This window comes from Elgaria multicarinata, chromosome 7 (genome assembly GCF_023053635.1).
Source record: "Elgaria multicarinata webbii isolate HBS135686 ecotype San Diego chromosome 7, rElgMul1.1.pri, whole genome shotgun sequence".
Taxonomy (NCBI): domain Eukaryota; kingdom Metazoa; phylum Chordata; class Lepidosauria; order Squamata; family Anguidae; genus Elgaria; species Elgaria multicarinata.
The window spans coordinates 83,107,601-83,125,426 of record NC_086177.1 but is presented as its reverse complement, the minus strand read 5'-3'; the positions used below and the strand labels follow the sequence as shown (position 1 = coordinate 83,125,426).

At 39.4% G+C, this 17,826-nt stretch overlaps 1 protein-coding gene across 1 annotated transcript in view; it reads right to left on the bottom strand.

Annotated features, from left to right (window-relative positions):
* Nucleotides 1-6,653: 6,653 nt before the first annotated feature.
* LRRC69 (leucine rich repeat containing 69) overlaps nt 6,654-17,826 on the bottom strand; it is a 36,008-nt gene continuing 24,835 nt past the window's right edge. The window contains exons 7-8 of the mRNA XM_063129885.1: nt 12,517-12,696; nt 6,654-6,873 (exon numbers count right to left, since the gene is read on the bottom strand). Coding sequence (XP_062985955.1) covers nt 6,763-6,873; nt 12,517-12,696 — 291 coding nt within the window. The 3' untranslated portion in view covers nt 6,654-6,762. The remainder of the gene's footprint in view (nt 6,874-12,516; nt 12,697-17,826) is intronic.

The window sequence follows — 17,826 nt, the reverse complement described above, 5'->3', positions numbered from 1 at the left end:
GTGAAATTCCTATCTTTGAACCAGTTATAGATTTATAGACAGGAATCCTGGGAGTTCTACACAGCCCTGAATTAAAAACAAAAAAGAGATGAATCCTGGTGCTTGGAAAAATAATAATTTAATGTGCTCTACGTGTTTCAAAGATGTCTCCTTTTTCAGGAGCTATAAATCAAACAAATAAAAATAAGAATAGTACCTTATAGTCAACACCCTGTTCCTCATCACAAAGCTCAAGGTACTTATGGTAGAGTTTTACATTCTAAAACAACTTTAAAAATCAAATCTCACTTTAACAGGACATGAAATTTCCCCATATTCCAACTTCTAACTAGACAATAGTAAAACCAGTATTGTTTTAAATTTACATGACCTTTAACAAATCCACCCCTTACATAACCCATCGTGAACTAACCTGTGTATAGCCATTCAATTTCTTAACTCTAAACCAGGCAATTATTTCTTTATCTGAGGTACTTATACACTGTTTCTAAAACATATAGCTCTCATATCAGGTGCAAACTAAGTGAATGTATAAGACACATCTAAATGTGTGTGTGCAGGGGAAGGGGTGTTGTTTCCCCATTCTAAATCTACCATTGCTACAATTTTGTTTAGATGATTTACACCCCATATGTCATCCCAAAAGAGACATTCAAGACAGCAAACATGACATGGTTCTGGTTCAGATTCTGCTTCTCTAACTCAATTATGTAGGGGATAAATAAATACTCAATTGTATTTATTTTTAGCTGTCTTGAGACATGTTTTTGTCTCATGCTATACAGGTTGTACAAGGCCTCTCACAGTAAGGCAATTTTCTTGGCTGCGGTTTCTTGATGCTACTGTAAAAGATAGTGGCTGCAATCCAGTGGATGAGAATCATGACAGAAGCCAGGGGGTTCCCATTCTTGGCAATGAAATGCCTCATGCATGTCATTCTTTGCCTTCCATAGCTGACTTATAATACAGTACTAATCAAGCACAGTAGGAGGAATACAGTTCATTGGCACTTTCAGGTGCTTTGAGGCTGCTTAGAAGAATCCTTTGCAAGAAATCTGAGAATCTTGAGCCTTTGTTCAATATTTTTGTACGTGAGATGGTGATCAATTTACAGAAGTAAACTGAACGCCATCTCAGGAAATCAATCAACATGCAAAAGTTATATAAAGAATGGTCAGTGGAAAATACAGAAGTATCAAAAGAAATCTTATCCAAAACTGTGATTTCAGCCTCAAATGACAAAAGGCTCCCTTTGCCGTCTCTGGAATGGAGGAATGTGTGTGTATATGGGACTCTTTCTCTCCCCCTGAGAACAAGAAAACCTCACCCAAACCAATTCTTTGTATTGTAAGCAAGGCATCTACCTACCTTCTTCAATGATATTTTATGCCAATTAGTTTTAAATAGAATAAGCATTTCATTTATTACATTTCCCCATAGCCGAAGCACTTTGGGCAGATCACATAAATGAAGCATATCATATAAAGCTGTATGGCTTGTGCTATGTTCCAAATGAGACCCTTGATCATATTGCTTTCTTTAGTTGCAAAGGAGCCAGAGACTTAGACAACATAATCCTGTATACTGGGAGTTGTATGACTTTTTTCTGTCAAAATATGCATAGGATTGAACCCTTAAATATCTATTATACTGCTCCTTCATCTTTTCCAGAAATATCTAAGGTAGTATCATTCAAATTTGCATATATTATAATGCACAGACTAGGATCTTTTTCAGAACTGGGAATAGCTAGTTTAGTTAAAATGTATTGAACAAACAAAGCCTTTGTTTTACAAAAATATATTTTATTTTCACTACAAAGTAAAAATGATTGAGACTTTGCCTAAAGGTGCATATAAATCTTTTACTCATATTACTTATATGCAAATTGCAGTCTACTTTTAAAATTTAAGAGACAGAAAAAAACCCTATGCATTGAAATGACCAAAGGATACTTTGTTCAGAAACAAATTCTGTCAAAATTGTTTTGTTTCAGAAACAGCCCCCACAAAAAAAAACCTTTCAACCAATACCAGTACACACAAGCATTGTTTTGTAAAAAGCATATTCATATGTAGAAGTAAACAATCCTCAAAATTAAATATTTGAAAGTATCTATTATTTACATGATTGTAGTAGTAACTACAATCAGATCAATATGACTACTATTTCTGTACTTAGAGCTGTAATCTTATATCCACTTACTTGAGAGTAGGCCTCACTGAACACAATGGGACTTACTTCACAAGACACGAACAGGATTGCACTGTAAAATACCCAACGGTGTCAAAATATTGTCTACAATCCCTAATATTTGGGGGGGGGGGGGTGTATGGAATAACAGTGTATAGTTCAAAGCAGTTTATCTTATACGTTTTAAATTATGACCAAATAATGGTCTTTATTTTATTTTCTGCATAAGGGATTCTATCATCTCCCAAGCAAATACAAAAGTATTAAGTTACATCACAGATAACTTTACTAGTCATAGCAATGCTACCTGCTTATGAAGTATGTCTTCTGATTTTTTCAGTCCTCTAGGGAGAAGGCAGCAACTTGAACAGCACTTGCCTTGTGCATAGAAATCCAGCGCTTTCACTGTTACTGCACGAGTTGTTTCTCTCATTGAATTAGGAATGAAAACAATCCAGTGCACATAGTAACTCTGAACATAGAGTCAAGCTACCAGATACTTAATTTTCCATGAAAATAAAGTTGATCCTTGAAAGGATTACATCTGGGAAAGATTCAATTTCTAATGAAACACTTACAAACAATATTTCATTTATTTTAAAATGATTCATTAGTATATTTGTTATATTTTAGACTACATTCTTTTAATTTCTAAAAAAACCAATGACGTAGGAGAACCATTCCAAAACTCAAGCAACCATAAAGTAGTGGTAAAGTGTTCCCAAGTTGTTTCTGGTCCGCTGCAAAAGAGTGGATTAAACATTCCAACCAGCCATGGTTCCATATTGTAACTAAAATGATTTTTGTAAGTCATCGTGATCTCTCAATCAAAGTCAAACCAGTATGTTTTTGACACCACCAGAATCTTCTTGGTGGAACTAAATATTCTGGAAAGTTCCAGAACATGGGGCACTTGCTTCTTAAAGGCTTCAGGTTCCACATTAACTTCAGACACCTCTTCAAACTAGCTCACCTTGAATCAGGTATCTGTATATTCTCATTTAAAATTTGTTGACTGATAAAACATATCCAAGTGAAGCATCAATGTTATATATTAAATGCTGGGTATCCAGGTAAAACAACAAGACAGAAGTATCAATACCATTGCATCAATAGTAAATATGTAGCAACCAAAGTAACAGAGTTGGATCCAGCCTAAATCACACTTTAAGTCCCATTGATTTCAGTAAGATTAAAGTGTGATTTGGTCTGTATCCAGCACATAAAATGCCTAATCCAGATGAGATAAGGGCTGTAACTAGAGTCCCCTAAAGCCCTATATGGCTTAGAAATGGTATACACAAAGGATACTACTAAGGCCCTCCTTGGTGTGCCCCTACCATCTGAGGTGAAGCAGATGATGACATTGGAGAAGACCTTCTCAGTGGTTGTGAAGAAGTATTTTAAGGGGGTTATACATTTTAAAAACTAAATTAAAAATGGATACATTTATTGTTTTCTGTGCCATGAACGTGCATCAGAGACTGTGAGCAGAGTGTGTGTTTGTGTGTTCTAGCTATATCTGAACGTATTTCAACATCTCCTCTTATCTAGTTTCAGTATTGTAGACGAAAGCTGGAGTCAATCCAACCTTCCTGCAAGGTAGGCCCCGGACCAAACGTCCTGTTGTCCCCGGCCACCCCTCGCCCTCGCCCTTTCCCCAACCGGGATGAGCCAGAGATTCCTGGAATAAAACACGCACACACTCAGCTTAAGGGCCAAAACAAGTTTAATACCATTCAGCTAAAACTAACATGTAAGGTTTTGGCCAGAGGTAGCAGCATACAGGAAAGGAATAAAAGGGCGGGAGGAGAGGGGTAAAAGGAGAGATTACAAAGGGATAAGGTACTAGTAGCCACCGTTCCATCTAAAACCTGCAACCACACAACCCACCCCTAGCCATAAAAGCGGCTAGCCTTGTCTCAGGAAATCCAGACAGTTAAAATAAACAAAAAGACCCTAGCTTACTCCAAGAAGCCATCCCAGGCTGCTTTTGGTGTTCTTCCTCCAAAACCAGAACAGAAGATCTCCCTCCCAAACAGGATACCCTTTTTATCCCCTTTTGGATTTAGGGCCCCACGACCTCGCTGAACCAACCCCTAGCTCAGTCTGGCTCTTGACGACCCTCCCTTCTTAGGGAGGGCTTCGCCCTCTCTCTCACAACTAAACCCAATTATCCTAACAACCATGGAGATAACCTGCAGGTGCGAGGCCCAATCTGACCTTGGAGTCTCTTGGAGTCTTGGCGCCTAGAGTTCCAAACTCCCACCTCCACTTAACATACCATCCTGGCTACACAACACATACCAGAACAGATACACAGCAGAAAGAATAATACAATTAAAAAGCCAGTACACTTAAAGAGCCAGTACAGCCCATAAATCAGCAAGGCCCCATGTCCTTCACCAGTATGATATGTGGCTGGAGCACTTCCAAGTCAGCCTACTTGATTTTAAATATAAATGAATTTATATTTTGGCGTCACTGCAAGTTGTAAAGCTATCTTCAGTGATCAGTGTGGTTTCCTGTTTATAATGCTAGCAGAGAGCACTTCCACTTGTTTGAACCTGTTAGTTTTACCCTATACTGTTTACCCTATACTGTTTAACTATACTGTTAGTTTTACCCTACCCTGTGCCTGTTTACCCTACCCTGTGCCTGTTTGCATTCTCTTCCCCTCCTTATTGTTCTACTATGATTTTATTAGAATGTAAGCCTATGCGGCAGGGTCTTGCTATTTACTGTTTTACTCTGTACAGCACCATGTACATTGATGGTGCTATATAAAATAATAATAATAATAATAATAATAATAATAATAATAATAATAATTGAAGCCCACTCTTCCCTTTTCCTCCTTTGGAGCAACTGCAAGGAGGCGATTAGACTACTTCCTCTTTCACACTAACCACAGTTTATCATAAATCTTTTGAACTTGGTTTGTTTTAAATAAACCATTGTTTAAACTAACTACAGTTTATCCTTATGGGCTATAATGATAAACCATGTTTTTGTTAAACAGGAACTAGATACTTCTATTCTCCTTGTGGCCACAGCAGAAAAGGACTGTGCGAGCTTGAGGTTTGTTCATGCTCATTTACTGGTTTATTGTAAACTAAACCATGGTTTATTGTTAAGTCTGAATTAGGTCAAGGGATATATTTAGGACTGGCTCATAAACTCATCACTTACTTGACTGCATTTCTAAAAATGTTCTATAAATTGGATATACAACGATGCATTACATTTGTAACCTGCTCTTCTTCCACAGGGCTCAGTATGGCTTACATGGCACTTCTTTCCTGCCGTAGGAAGGGAACAAAAGTCCACTGAGCCCTTTGCTGTTCCCTCCAGTAGAGTTGTAACTATGTGTGCACATTTTCAAATTTCGATATATTTGTAAATTGTGTGTGTGTATAAAATAATTTCAGCCCTATTCTATAGATTGCCCATCATGATCAAAAGTTATGCAATCTATTAACTAATGTATATGCTGCTGATATATGGCTTTAATTACAGAACATTCTACTTGCATTCTGAGTCATTCTGTTACATAAAAGTTTTTTTTATCTTTTTTTAAAAATAGAGTGTGTTATTGCATATAAAATGTCTGCACTTTAGGCAAGCACATGGCTGTACTTATTATTCTAAAGTGAAATAAGTCTTTCTCTGTTTAGATTAGAACCTGCATGATTTCTATATGTAAACACTAAAGTCAGCCACATGCTTATATTTAGGAATAAGTTTTAAGTAACAGCCATTTTTTGTAGTACTGTAATTAGTTACATGAGATGAGAATGCAAGTTATAAATTAGGAGGAATTGCAGCCTAGAAACATTTAAGGAATCCAAAAGAAGTGGACCTTAGATAGCAAATGTGGAAACCAAGCAAGTATACAAACGTCTTATCTAACTGCATACTTCCCTGTGGTATATTTGTTTTTCCAATATGTGCCATGACACACAGCCTTTTTATAATCAAAGTTCCTATGAGCAAAGAAATCCTTCTTAATAAGTGCCACCTCTCTGTTTCTTTTTTAAAACACTCCAACACATTTTCTCCAATGTTGAAAATTCTGTGTGCCAAATATTAAAGCCAAGTTATAAACTTCTAGAACCACAGGATTTATAATGGAAATTAAGAACTACGTAATCACTGGACACATGTTAAAAGTATTCTTTTGCACTAAGTTCTGACCCTAGATATTCAGAAGGGGGAAAACACTTATCAGAATTTCACATTAGGACACATGGATCATATCATAGAAGCCAAAGAAATCACAGTAATCCAGGTTAGTCAAAGTTTACATGATAAAACTTTACCTCACTGTTAAACAATGTTATTAGCTTGAGCCATCCATTTTCAGAAGCAAGGTCAAGTCTACCAAAAGGCTCCACCAAACCTGCATAGTTGTTGGGAATAATTCCTGCCCACTTCTCTACAATTACTGTTCCAACACAAATGTGTATTTTAAATGGATTATTGATGTAGTGCAAATTCTAAATTCAGTTTAAGTTCTTAAGAATGCCACAATATAGGATGATTGAAGTGCTGAGTTTATTGCTTGGTCTAGGGTACAGCAATTCCGAAGAGTCCACGGTCACGACGGTTAAAGCATTTGTATGAACAGAGAAGTGCCCTGACAGGTAAGAGCTGCAAGTTTCTGCTAGTCTTCATTCCCTTTTAAAAAGAAAAGGAAAATATTACACTATGTAAGGTGCTTTATAGAGTATATTCCCTTTTATACATTGCAGTTATGTATAAACTGAGCGCAACACCCAATACAGTAAATTTGCCTTAACACTGAGATTTGGTCAGACAAAATGAACAAAGTGTTGGCAAAAGTTACATTTAAAACTAAGATTGTTTGTGTGAGAGCCACAGCTACCCTAACACTGCCTTGAAGCACATTTATCACTAAATAGCAAGACAACAGGAATTATACATCTGTGGAGAACAATCCAGCACTACGTAATCTGTTGGGGAAATGGGCCAGCAGGAGTCCAAGGAAAGCTAATTTATTGGATGACATTCAACAACTAATAACTGGAGGAGCAGAACGGTGAAACAGAAAATCAAGATGTCGTACCTCATTGATGAGGTGTTAGAAAACAGCGTCAGACTTGCCACTTCAACTCAAGTCTCTAGAAAGGGCAGCATGCAATTGTTCTTTTAGAGGCCTTCCCCAGAAGATAGATCAGATTATATTATGAAACATGGTAGTGATTTTGTGTGGAGACTCTGAAGTTCCACAATTTCATGTCCTTAATATAGAGACTAAACCTAGTACTACTGCAATGAAAAAAAAAATAGCAGATATGTGGCCACTGGCGAGATTCCTCTATTGACACTGGCACATTGACAGCAGAGGTACAGAGTTGTTTATACCATACTCACACTGAGATGGTTCAGAGGCAACACCAAACCGTGCTTTTGTCATTTCTGAACCAGTAGCATCTGACAAAGCATGGTCTGTGAGTGGCCATCAAACCAGAACCTGACACTACATAGCTTGAAGCTGGCTTGCAAACCACAGACTGTGGTTTGGTGTTACATCTGAACTGACAAGCTATGATTTGGAACATTGCTCCAACCTTAGAGGCCAGTGTTTGGCATAGCATCTAAGGATTCTGAAGGATGGCTGGGGAGGAAGGAAAACACACAAACCTGTGCATATGACTGTAGATAATCAAACAGAAACTACTGTTTCATACTACATGTAAACCAACCCACTGCCATGGTTTTTGGCAGGTCGAGCAGAAACATATAGAATTATAATAAACCAACATGACCAGCTAGTTCATCTCCTGCCCAAAGTTACCATATTCTAAAACTAATGCAACTCTGGTATTTGCCTTTCAAAAGTTTTAAAAATATAAAAGAAGATTCCACAACTTCACTAGAGGGTTTGTTCCATTGCTGTACTGCTGTAATAGGGAATTCTTCACTACGTTCAACCTAATCTTTACTTTCTCTCCTGCGCTCAGCAGAAAGAGCAAACATTGTTGCTCTCCTTTCTTTTAAGTTTCTTTTTAAATATCTAAAAAATGTCAACAAATTCCAGACATTTGTAAAAGAGAACATGGAGACCTTAGGGTGCTATTCTGTAAGTTAGTAGTAGTCAAACTTCAGGTGATCAATTCAGACCTCTGGAAAGGAAAGGAAAACAGGGACGGGGAGCTAGATGAGTGATGGAAGGAGGAGAGAGGAAAGCCTTAACAAGTGATCAGTTCAGAGCCTCCTTCTACCATTCATCTTGAGACTCTGGCCATACAGACTTCAGGAGTTCAACATTTTTCATATGGTCAATACAGCTACTGTTGCTTTCTGTTGTGGCACCCTGGTTATGGAATGCCCTCCCCCTGGAGGCCTGACTGGCGCCGACGCTGGCTTTGTTTTGGAACCAAGTTAAAACATGGCTTTTTATCAAAGCCTGTGAGGGCTAAAGCTGCACATGGTTTTGTTTTTAATTGCTTTTAAATTTTCTACGGATTTTAGCTTGTTAATGGTTTGATGTTTTTAGCTGTGTACTTCGTTTATTGTTTTATACCATGGGTTCTCAACAAGGGGAATTCCCCCCGGGGGGGAATTTTAGGGTTCGGGGGGGGATTGGGACCACTATTCAGCAAAGTATGATGTCCTGTAGATTATGTCTTCCTACACGTATTAAAAACGTCCCAGAAAAGTGTCATGTTGTCTGCAAAAGCCAGGCCTTTGCTCTCTTTTCCCTCCCTCCCTTGCAATCCTAGAAGTTTCAAGCTTCCCATTTAAAGGGGCAACGCAAAGCATGGGAGCTGAGAATATAAAAGGGGCCATGCTTTGTATAGCCCCTTTACATGGGATTAATATAGGAAAAAATAAAAGATTTCCAATATTATATGCATATTATTTGGAATGTACCTTTTGAGTTAGACTATCTTGGGAAGGGGGGAACTATATTCTGAACAATGGTGAAAGGGGGGAACGGAGCAAAAAGGTTGAGAACCACTGTTTTATACTGTTTGGTTTTAAATGTACGTCGTCCTGAGATCCAAATGATATACGGTGGGATACAAATGTTTTAATAAATAATAAGTAATAAAATACCTGTGTTTTGTGTGTGACTTGGAAATTAAATAAATAAAAGAACTGCACAACTAGTTCTGTATGCCCAAGAGGGCTTTCGCTTGTGTTTTGCAAACAGCAGCTTTCCAGGCCACAGAAACTGACGAGACTTTCAAAACTAAATTGTGATATGGCATGGAGAAAAAATTCTAAAAAAACTCACATACAAGCCTAAAGCAACTCTTGGGATCCTAGCCAAAATAACTGTGAGCTGCCTCTCATAGGAGATTCTTATTGGGTACAGATACTCTAATACCTATAACGGGGAGGAAATGGATGGCCCACAAAACATCAATCCTAATAAAAGGTTTCACGTTAAAGGATTTTTTAAAGCTTTCTTCCTCTAACCAACGGCTTGGATCAAAATGCCCCCATCTGCTAGTCAAATGCCTCTTCCACTCACAGAAGGCCTGCCTCCCACTTCGCGGAACAACATAAGAAGTCCCATGCTGGATCACAGCAACATTAGACATCTTGGCCTTTTCTCTATTCTTGTTTTTTTTCTTTGTCACTTTTTCTACACTTGCACTCCTTTTTCTATCCTCCAGGGGTAGTTCGTTCCATTTTAACTTTGCACTCATTCTGGTTGGAAAAATTACTTTATTTGCTTAGTTTTTATTTATTTCTACACACTTTTTATTTATGTTTCAAGCTATCACACCTCTCTATTATTCCAAGCATCTCTAAAGTGTGTGTTCAAATTGTATTTATTCATCTGAGTTATTTACTTTAATATTTATCTATCAATACATCTAGATAGAGAGAACGAAAGAGGAGAGAGAATGTAACTGAGTTCCAATCATTAACCCATTTAGGATGTAAATATTCCTTAACAGTATTACAATAACTTTCTTTTTCAAGCTATGCTTATGTGGGTGTAAACCACTATCTTTAAATTTTAAAGTATTAAGACATTCACCTGGGTATTTCATTTGCTCCTCAACATTATCCTTCATAATTTGATCCATACTGTAATACATTTCATTTTGCCCCAACGTTTGTAAAATGATAGTTTTTAATATTGCCATGGTGCTCATTCTTAACAGATGACGTAGCAGACATAGAACTTGTAATACTGGATTCTTCTTATATATTGCAATTCTTATATCAGATGTTAAATGCATTTCAGGATCTCCTATTTTGCAGTATTTGTTGATCTGCTTATAGGCATTGTTCCATTTCCTACTTCAAGGGCATATACTGTGAATCTTTCATCTCATATTTTGTGTACATAGGTGTAGCTTGAAAAATTATTTTTACAGTGCTTTCCCTGTTCTGCTCTCTTTGTATAGTGCAGAGGGTAAGATTCATTAAGCTGCAAGTCAGGAAGGCTCCATTTTGAATTTCACAAGGCGGTCTAAGGCAAGCCACTGTATCTCAGCCTCACCTGACTATGTAGCATGGGAATAGTATGTTTTTGAACAGATTTGAACACTGCAATCAATATGCTATATAACTGCTATCTATTTTTAAAAGTTTAAAACACTTCCAAAACTGCTGTGTATTGGGAGGTAAAAGAGTGTATTACTTAACTCCAGGATATAACTAAGAGACACACATGTGTGGATTAGCCTTTGTGTCTCTTGTGGGAGGACGAATGGGGGTTCCCCAGCTTCAAGTGTCCTGAAACCTGCAAAACCACTTTAACCAGACATCACAGAAGAGTGTGTGTGTTGTGGGCAGCAGAGACTCTTTTAAAATTGGTCTGACTACTCAGAAAATATTGCATCTGTCTCCAAATGCACTAAATTGGAGAGATCCATGTTGTGTATTGGCTACTAGGGGTGTGCATGGACCCCCCCAATCCACTTCGTGGCCCGATCCGGAAAATCCGGATCGGGCCCAATCCTCTTCGCGCCGCTCCACCCGTCTCCCGCTCCGTGGAGAGAGATCCGGCTTCGCTGCCGTCACTATATTGACGGCGGCGCCAGCGCCAGAGTAACCACCCACCCACCCCGCCCCCTTACCTTCCTCCGTCGCGGGATTCAATTGAGGCCCCGGTTGAAGCCGGAAGAGGCCTCAGCCTTCACTTCCAGCTTCAACCGGGGCCTCAATTGAAGCCAGCGATGGAGGAAGGTAAGCGTCCCTCCTCCCTTACCTGGCGCCGCCGCCGCCGCCTTTGCATGGATGGCGGCGCCGGCGGCGCCAGGTAGGCCAGACCCCCGCCCCGGCCCCCTGCCCAGCCGCCGCCCCCTTACCTTCCTCCGTTGCGGATTCAATTGAGGCCCCGGTTGAAGCCGGAAGAGGCCTCGGCTTTCACTTCCAGCTTCAACCGGGGCCTCAATTGAAGCCAGCGACGGAGGAAGGTAAGCGTCTCTCCTCCCTTACCTGGCGCCGCTGGCGCCGCCGCCGCATGGATGGCGGCGCCGGCAGCGCCAGATTAGTCCCCCTCCCCCCCACTTACCTGCAGGCGAAGCTCCAGATTGAGGCGATCCTCTTCGCCTCGATCCGCCGGCCCCCCAATCCTCTTCGCCTCCGCCTTAAGGGTAGGCGAAGCCCCCCCCCCGCTCCGCTCCTGCTTCTCCGTTTCGAGGAGAAGCAGAGCACATCCCTATTGGCTACAGAGTTAGCTTGGATGTGGAAAGCCCAGGTTCAAATCCCCATACATCTACAGAGATCTCCGAGTGGCCTACAGAAAATCACTTTCCCAGCATAGCCTACATTGTGTGTTTGAGGTATGGATGAAATGCCTCTTTGAAGGATGGGTGTGATACAAATGAAATAAACAAACAGAATGGAATAAATGAAAAGGAAAGGCCAGGTGCATATAAATTAATTTAATTAAGCAAATAAACTAATAATAGCAGAAGCAGAGGTTGAAAATTGAGAAAGCTGTAGTAGTATAGATACGACAGGGGTGCAGAATCTGTTTTAGACCAAGGGGGAAAGGGGGGGGTAAGGCCTTCTCAGGAACCCCAGACAGCCACACTGGGATGCCTGGAGCACCAGATTTGGCCCCCAGGCCCAAAGTACTGCACCCCTGAGATAGGAGATGGCTGGGCACTGATGGAAATATAAAGCTGGACTATATGAACCCTTCAGCTGATGCAGCGAGTTTCTACTTATGACTGATAAGGCCACTAAAGGCGTTATCAATATGTGCAGAAAGGAAATAAGGTTTTGTGTATATGTAAGAAAAGTAGGCAGAAGAATAACTTAACAAGAATCTGGATATGAAATTAATTCTACTTTAAAGAGTACATTATTCAGTAAAGTTACCTGTTTTACATCCACAAACTGCACACATTCTAGCCACATACCCAGAAAGCTATGTCCACAATGAACACATTCTTGTTTATGGGAAAGTAGCTTCTGTGCTTCTAAATTCTGCTTTATTGCTGTGTGTAAATAGCGGTTTTTGTTTTCCAGTTGAGTGAGAATAAATCTTGCTGTTAGTTCCTGTACAATTTAAAAAACAGAATAATCAATATTACTGACAATACTTCCAACAGATCCTCAAAATAAATGCTTTTTACTTCCAATACTTAGCAGATGACTTCGTGAATATATGGTTAGATATTCCAATAGTCCCTTCTCCAGGAGGACCCTGTAGCCCTTTACATTGAGTTTCATGGTCCTGTTATCAAATGCCCTCATGCATGAGTGTGCATGAACTTGCATGTATACATGTGTTTCCAAAGAACCTGTAAATATAGGAATCCTTTGCAAAAAGGTTAGTGTGCACATGGTAGATTTTACAGTTCTTCTGCAAATTGGCAAAATCAGCTTGAGAAAAACTGACAGCTGAAACCTAGAAAATATTCCTAACTGGGACAGAGTAAGAAAAGGCAGAGATGGAGTGTTAAAGTTTGCCAATAAGGAGCAAGGATGGGGCTATGGACATAGCAAGACAGGACTGGGAGCCTAAAACAAAGAGGTCCTTAGAGTTCAATGGCAAAGAGTGGGTCATGTGAAATGCAGAATGGATAGGTTTAGAGGAAATTCAGGAGTAGGAGGAAGAAATAAAGTCCAAGCTGGTATATTTGTCTTATTTTAGAAGTAAAAGAGACAAATTTCCTGATTGGTCATGATCACTTGGAAACCCACCATGGGCACAGTCTATGCTAGCCTTTACCAGCCTTGGGATACAATGAGGTAAGCACCTCAGGCCACACCATATGTTGTGGTCTTCAGCCCCATTCAGATTAGGTTTATATAAGCAATAATGGGGGGGGACCAAACATCTGTTATTGGGGACCCCAGATCCACACAAAAAGTGTAGAATGCAATTCAAAAAGAAAAATTAGAATGGATAATCCTCAAACAAGGTCTTTTCTTTGATCCTGACTATTCCAAAGGAAATAACAAACACATTTAGACCAAAGAACTTAGGGGAAGGAGGAAAGGAAATTAGGTGTGTGTGTGTGTGTGTGTCTGTGCCTGTCTCAAGACCCTGAACTCACCACAATGCTCTAGGCTCCCAGCTTGTCACCAAATTCCTAGTGAGAGTAGGTGACCCACTGAAATGGATGTGGGCAAAATACAGTAATGGGGGCCTCACAGGGTGAAGCTCTATCTGCCTGGGTATACAAGGCAAATGATCCATCTAGGCATACAAGGCAGTGAGGTGGTGCAAGCAAGAAGAGAGGTGCTCCAGCCCTGGAAACATTGGTTAGATACTAGAGTACAAGAGAAAGAGTATTAGGACGGAGTACAAGAAGTGGGTTGCAAGCCAAGCAGGCCCTCAGCAGATTTTGGAGCTGTGTGCATTGATGGTGCTATATAAATAAATAATAATAATAATGATGATGATGATGATGCTGAGTCCCACAGTCAAAAAGCACACTGAAGATTAGTTCCAAGGGCAGTTTCAAAAGGAACAATGACTTTGGGAAAACTTGGGATGGACTTAAGCAATGCTGCCAAATGGACAAGAACCTTCCTTTTGATTCCTTACTACTTGGATGAATTAGCTGACTAAGCATTACAAAGGCCATGACCTGCAGGACAATTAGGTAGAGGTATTCAGAACAAATGTGTATCACAAGGAGGTTTGGTGATGCTTAAAACTGCTGATATATCAGTTTTAGATGCTTCAAGATTGGACCATGTTTCCCGCCATGGGTCACAGCCAAAGAATGGGTGTTTGTTAGCCAGTGGTGTTCCGTTGGCTGTTGCTGGAGCCAGCATTAACAGGCAGAAGATGCTTCTCTGTTGACCAGACAAGGCAGAAGGCCACTTCCTGGAATTTATACGGCCTACGAATCACAGGGTCAGTACTTTCTAATCTGTGCCTGAACAAGGCCCTGATGCCTGTGCACATATAGTTCTATTCTAATTCACAGCATCAGCTAATGAGGGTTTTTTTTAGGCCCCAGAGCCCCAGACGTTAACAAATTGCCTACGAGCTTTTTATTTTACTTATACAGTGCATATGAATTCTATAAAAAATGCTATACGTTTCTACTCATTTGCAGCCAGTTAAAAAAACCCTAAAGGCTATTTATTTATTTATTTATTTATTTTATTTATTTAAGGATTTTTATGCCGCCATTCAGCCAAAAAAGGCTCTATTTACAAGATGAAATCAATTTTAAAGCTATATTGTTTTAATTAACCAAGTTAATTGTGTCCTTTTACCATATGAGCAAGGATTTATTTCTTACCTCAAATTAATATTTAAATAACTAATGCCTTTTCTAGAATATCTCCATTTGAAAATGTTCACATTGTTAATTTCTGTCTGTTTCCAGGATAAATACTTATTTTGTCATTATGGATGGCTGACAAAGCTATTTACATTAATATATATGCAGGGCCTACCACAAAGAGATTATTCCGTTGAATTTGGAGATGTTATGTTGTTTTTATTTTAAAAATCAGATATTTGTGTTAGGATTTAGAAAAACAAATTAAGTTTTAATTTATTACTTGTTGCAAAGTCATTACCTCAATCAAAAGCAAAAAGACTAGATACACTATTTTATGGGGACACAAATTGCTAATGGAAAAAGAAATTTATTTAGAGTGACTGAGACACTCACACAACACTATAACCCATATTGAAGTTTGAGTATGGGTTGAGTGTGGGTTGTCATTGAACTGTGAATTCTTGTTAAACTGTGGTTGTTGTGTTGTGTGAACTCAGCCACACTAACAAACCCTGGTTTGCTACCACAAACAATCCACAACCCAACAACAAACCATAGGTCCCTTTTGTTGGTTGCTTGTGATTAGCAAACCATGGCTGGGTTCATAACAACAACCCACAGTTCAATAACGACTCACACTCATGTTGTGTAAACCCAGCCACTGTTTGCTGATGCCATACAATACTACATAGTTTGGCACCAGAAATATGTGTGCTTATCAGTTCTGGATGTGAGCTAAAATTTATTTTAAATTTATTTTAAATGTATGTCATTTAAGTGTTTAGCTTACAGTAGGTGCAGTTGCATAAGAGCGAAAGAAGAGCCATGCTGGATCAGACCAAGGATCCATCTAGTTCAGTATTCTATTCACACAGTGGGCGACCAGCTGCCCAAGGGAAACCCACAAACAAAACATGAATGCAATAGCACACTCCTGATTATGTTCCCCAGCAACTGGTGTACACAGGCACACCATCTCTGATACTGGAGATAGCATAGCATAGCGGCATCAGGCCTTGTAGCCAGTGATAACCTTCTTCAGGAATTTGTCTAATCCCCCTTGCTGCAAAGCCATCCAAATTGGTGGCCATGACTACTACCTTGTGATAGCAATTTCTATATTTTAATTATGGGCTGTCTGAAGAAATACTTGCTTTTATCTGTCCTGAATTTCCTAGCAATCAGCTTCATAGGATTTCCCTGGGTTGTAGTATTATGGGAGAGGGAGAAAAAAATTCTTCCTATACACATTCTCCACACCATGCATAATTTTGTACACCTCTATCATATCTCCCCTTACCATCCCTTTTTCCAAGCTAAAAAATCCCAGCTGTTGTAACCTTCCTTCACAGGGGAGATGCTTCAACTCCTTGATTGTTTTAGTTGTCCTTTTCTGCACTTCTTCCAACTGTACAATAACATTTTTTAGGTGCATTGATAATAAGTGTAAACAGTATTCTAGGTATGGTTGCATAAGGGAAGTATGACATTGAGTTTTAGTTAGTTAGTTATTATTGCATTTATAACCCGCCTGTCTTCCTCCAAGGAACCCAAGGCAGCATACATAATCCTCCTCCTCTCTACTTTATCCTCACAACAACAACCCTGTGAGGTAGGTTGGGCTGAGAGTTTGTGACTGGCCAAGTGGGTTTCCATGGCTGAGTGGGGATTAGAACCCTGATCTCCTGGTTCCCAGTCTGCCTAACATGGAGTTGACATTGGGTTGACATTTTCAACAAGCTGTCCACCCCAACCCCAAAGATTAGAACCCCAATTCTGCTGGGGAAAAGGACATGTGGGAATGATTCTCCTTGTGTGCTCTGTGTAACAGTGACATTGGCGGTGGTACAGGAGGGAATTTGGGGGTCTATGGCACCCACAACAGGCTGCACAGGTAACCTCCAAGGACTGCATGAGGCCTGTGGGGTGCAGGTTGCCCACCCCTGCCATAATTTAACATCCTCATCCTCATCCCAACAACAATAGTAATAATACCTTTTTAATACCAGGTAGTAAACAAATCTCAGAAAGGCTTTGAAAATAGTGTAAGAAATGGGAAAAGCTTGTCTTGTAGATAAAGTTTGGGAAAGCACCCCCTAAAGTTTTTGAAAACATGTCTTAAAGGTTACTGGTACTAGACTATAGCTGTAACATGTAATTGATTCATTGGTTAGATTCAATAATTAGAAAAACCTTCGTATACTTTTTAATGTTTACTGTTTTTAACTTTTGTAAACTGCCCAAAGAGCTTCAGCTATGGGGCGGTATATAAATGTAATAAATAAATAAATGACTCAAATATATACCTATCTATATCATATTATTTTACTACAAATATTTATAAACACTGCAGCTTGCAAGCACCATCTTAAAAAAGGCATTCCATTTTCGCTTGATGCCTTCTCTAAGAAGATGGCTGATATAATACCTGTGAATCATATGAAGTTATGCTACTACCATTTTTGACTGATTAATGAAACAAAAACCATCTGGTTAATACACTAACAGTTCTTTGATTGAGTGAAGTCCTACAAATTTAGCATGTTTTATCAAATAATATGCCAAATTACTTAGCATGCAATCCCATGTATGTTTAGATGGGGGGGAAATGTCCTACAACTTCAGGATTTCTGGCTGGGGAACGCTGAGAGTTGTAGAACTTTTTTCTGTCTATACATGTATAGGATTCCAGTTTTAAGGCACAAGTTTGCAGCCTTGAACTACAATTATATCCACCCTTACCTGGGAGTAATCCTCACTGAACTTTATGGAACTTGCTTCTGAGCAGATACGTAGAGGATTGCACGTTTAATTTAAAACTCTAACCACCAGACTAACAATCACTTTCAGCAGATGAACCAGCCCTATCTCTCAGACTACAAAAAGGTTATTTAGAATTGTTTTAATAAGAAGGATTCAAATTTCTTTGTAATCTGAA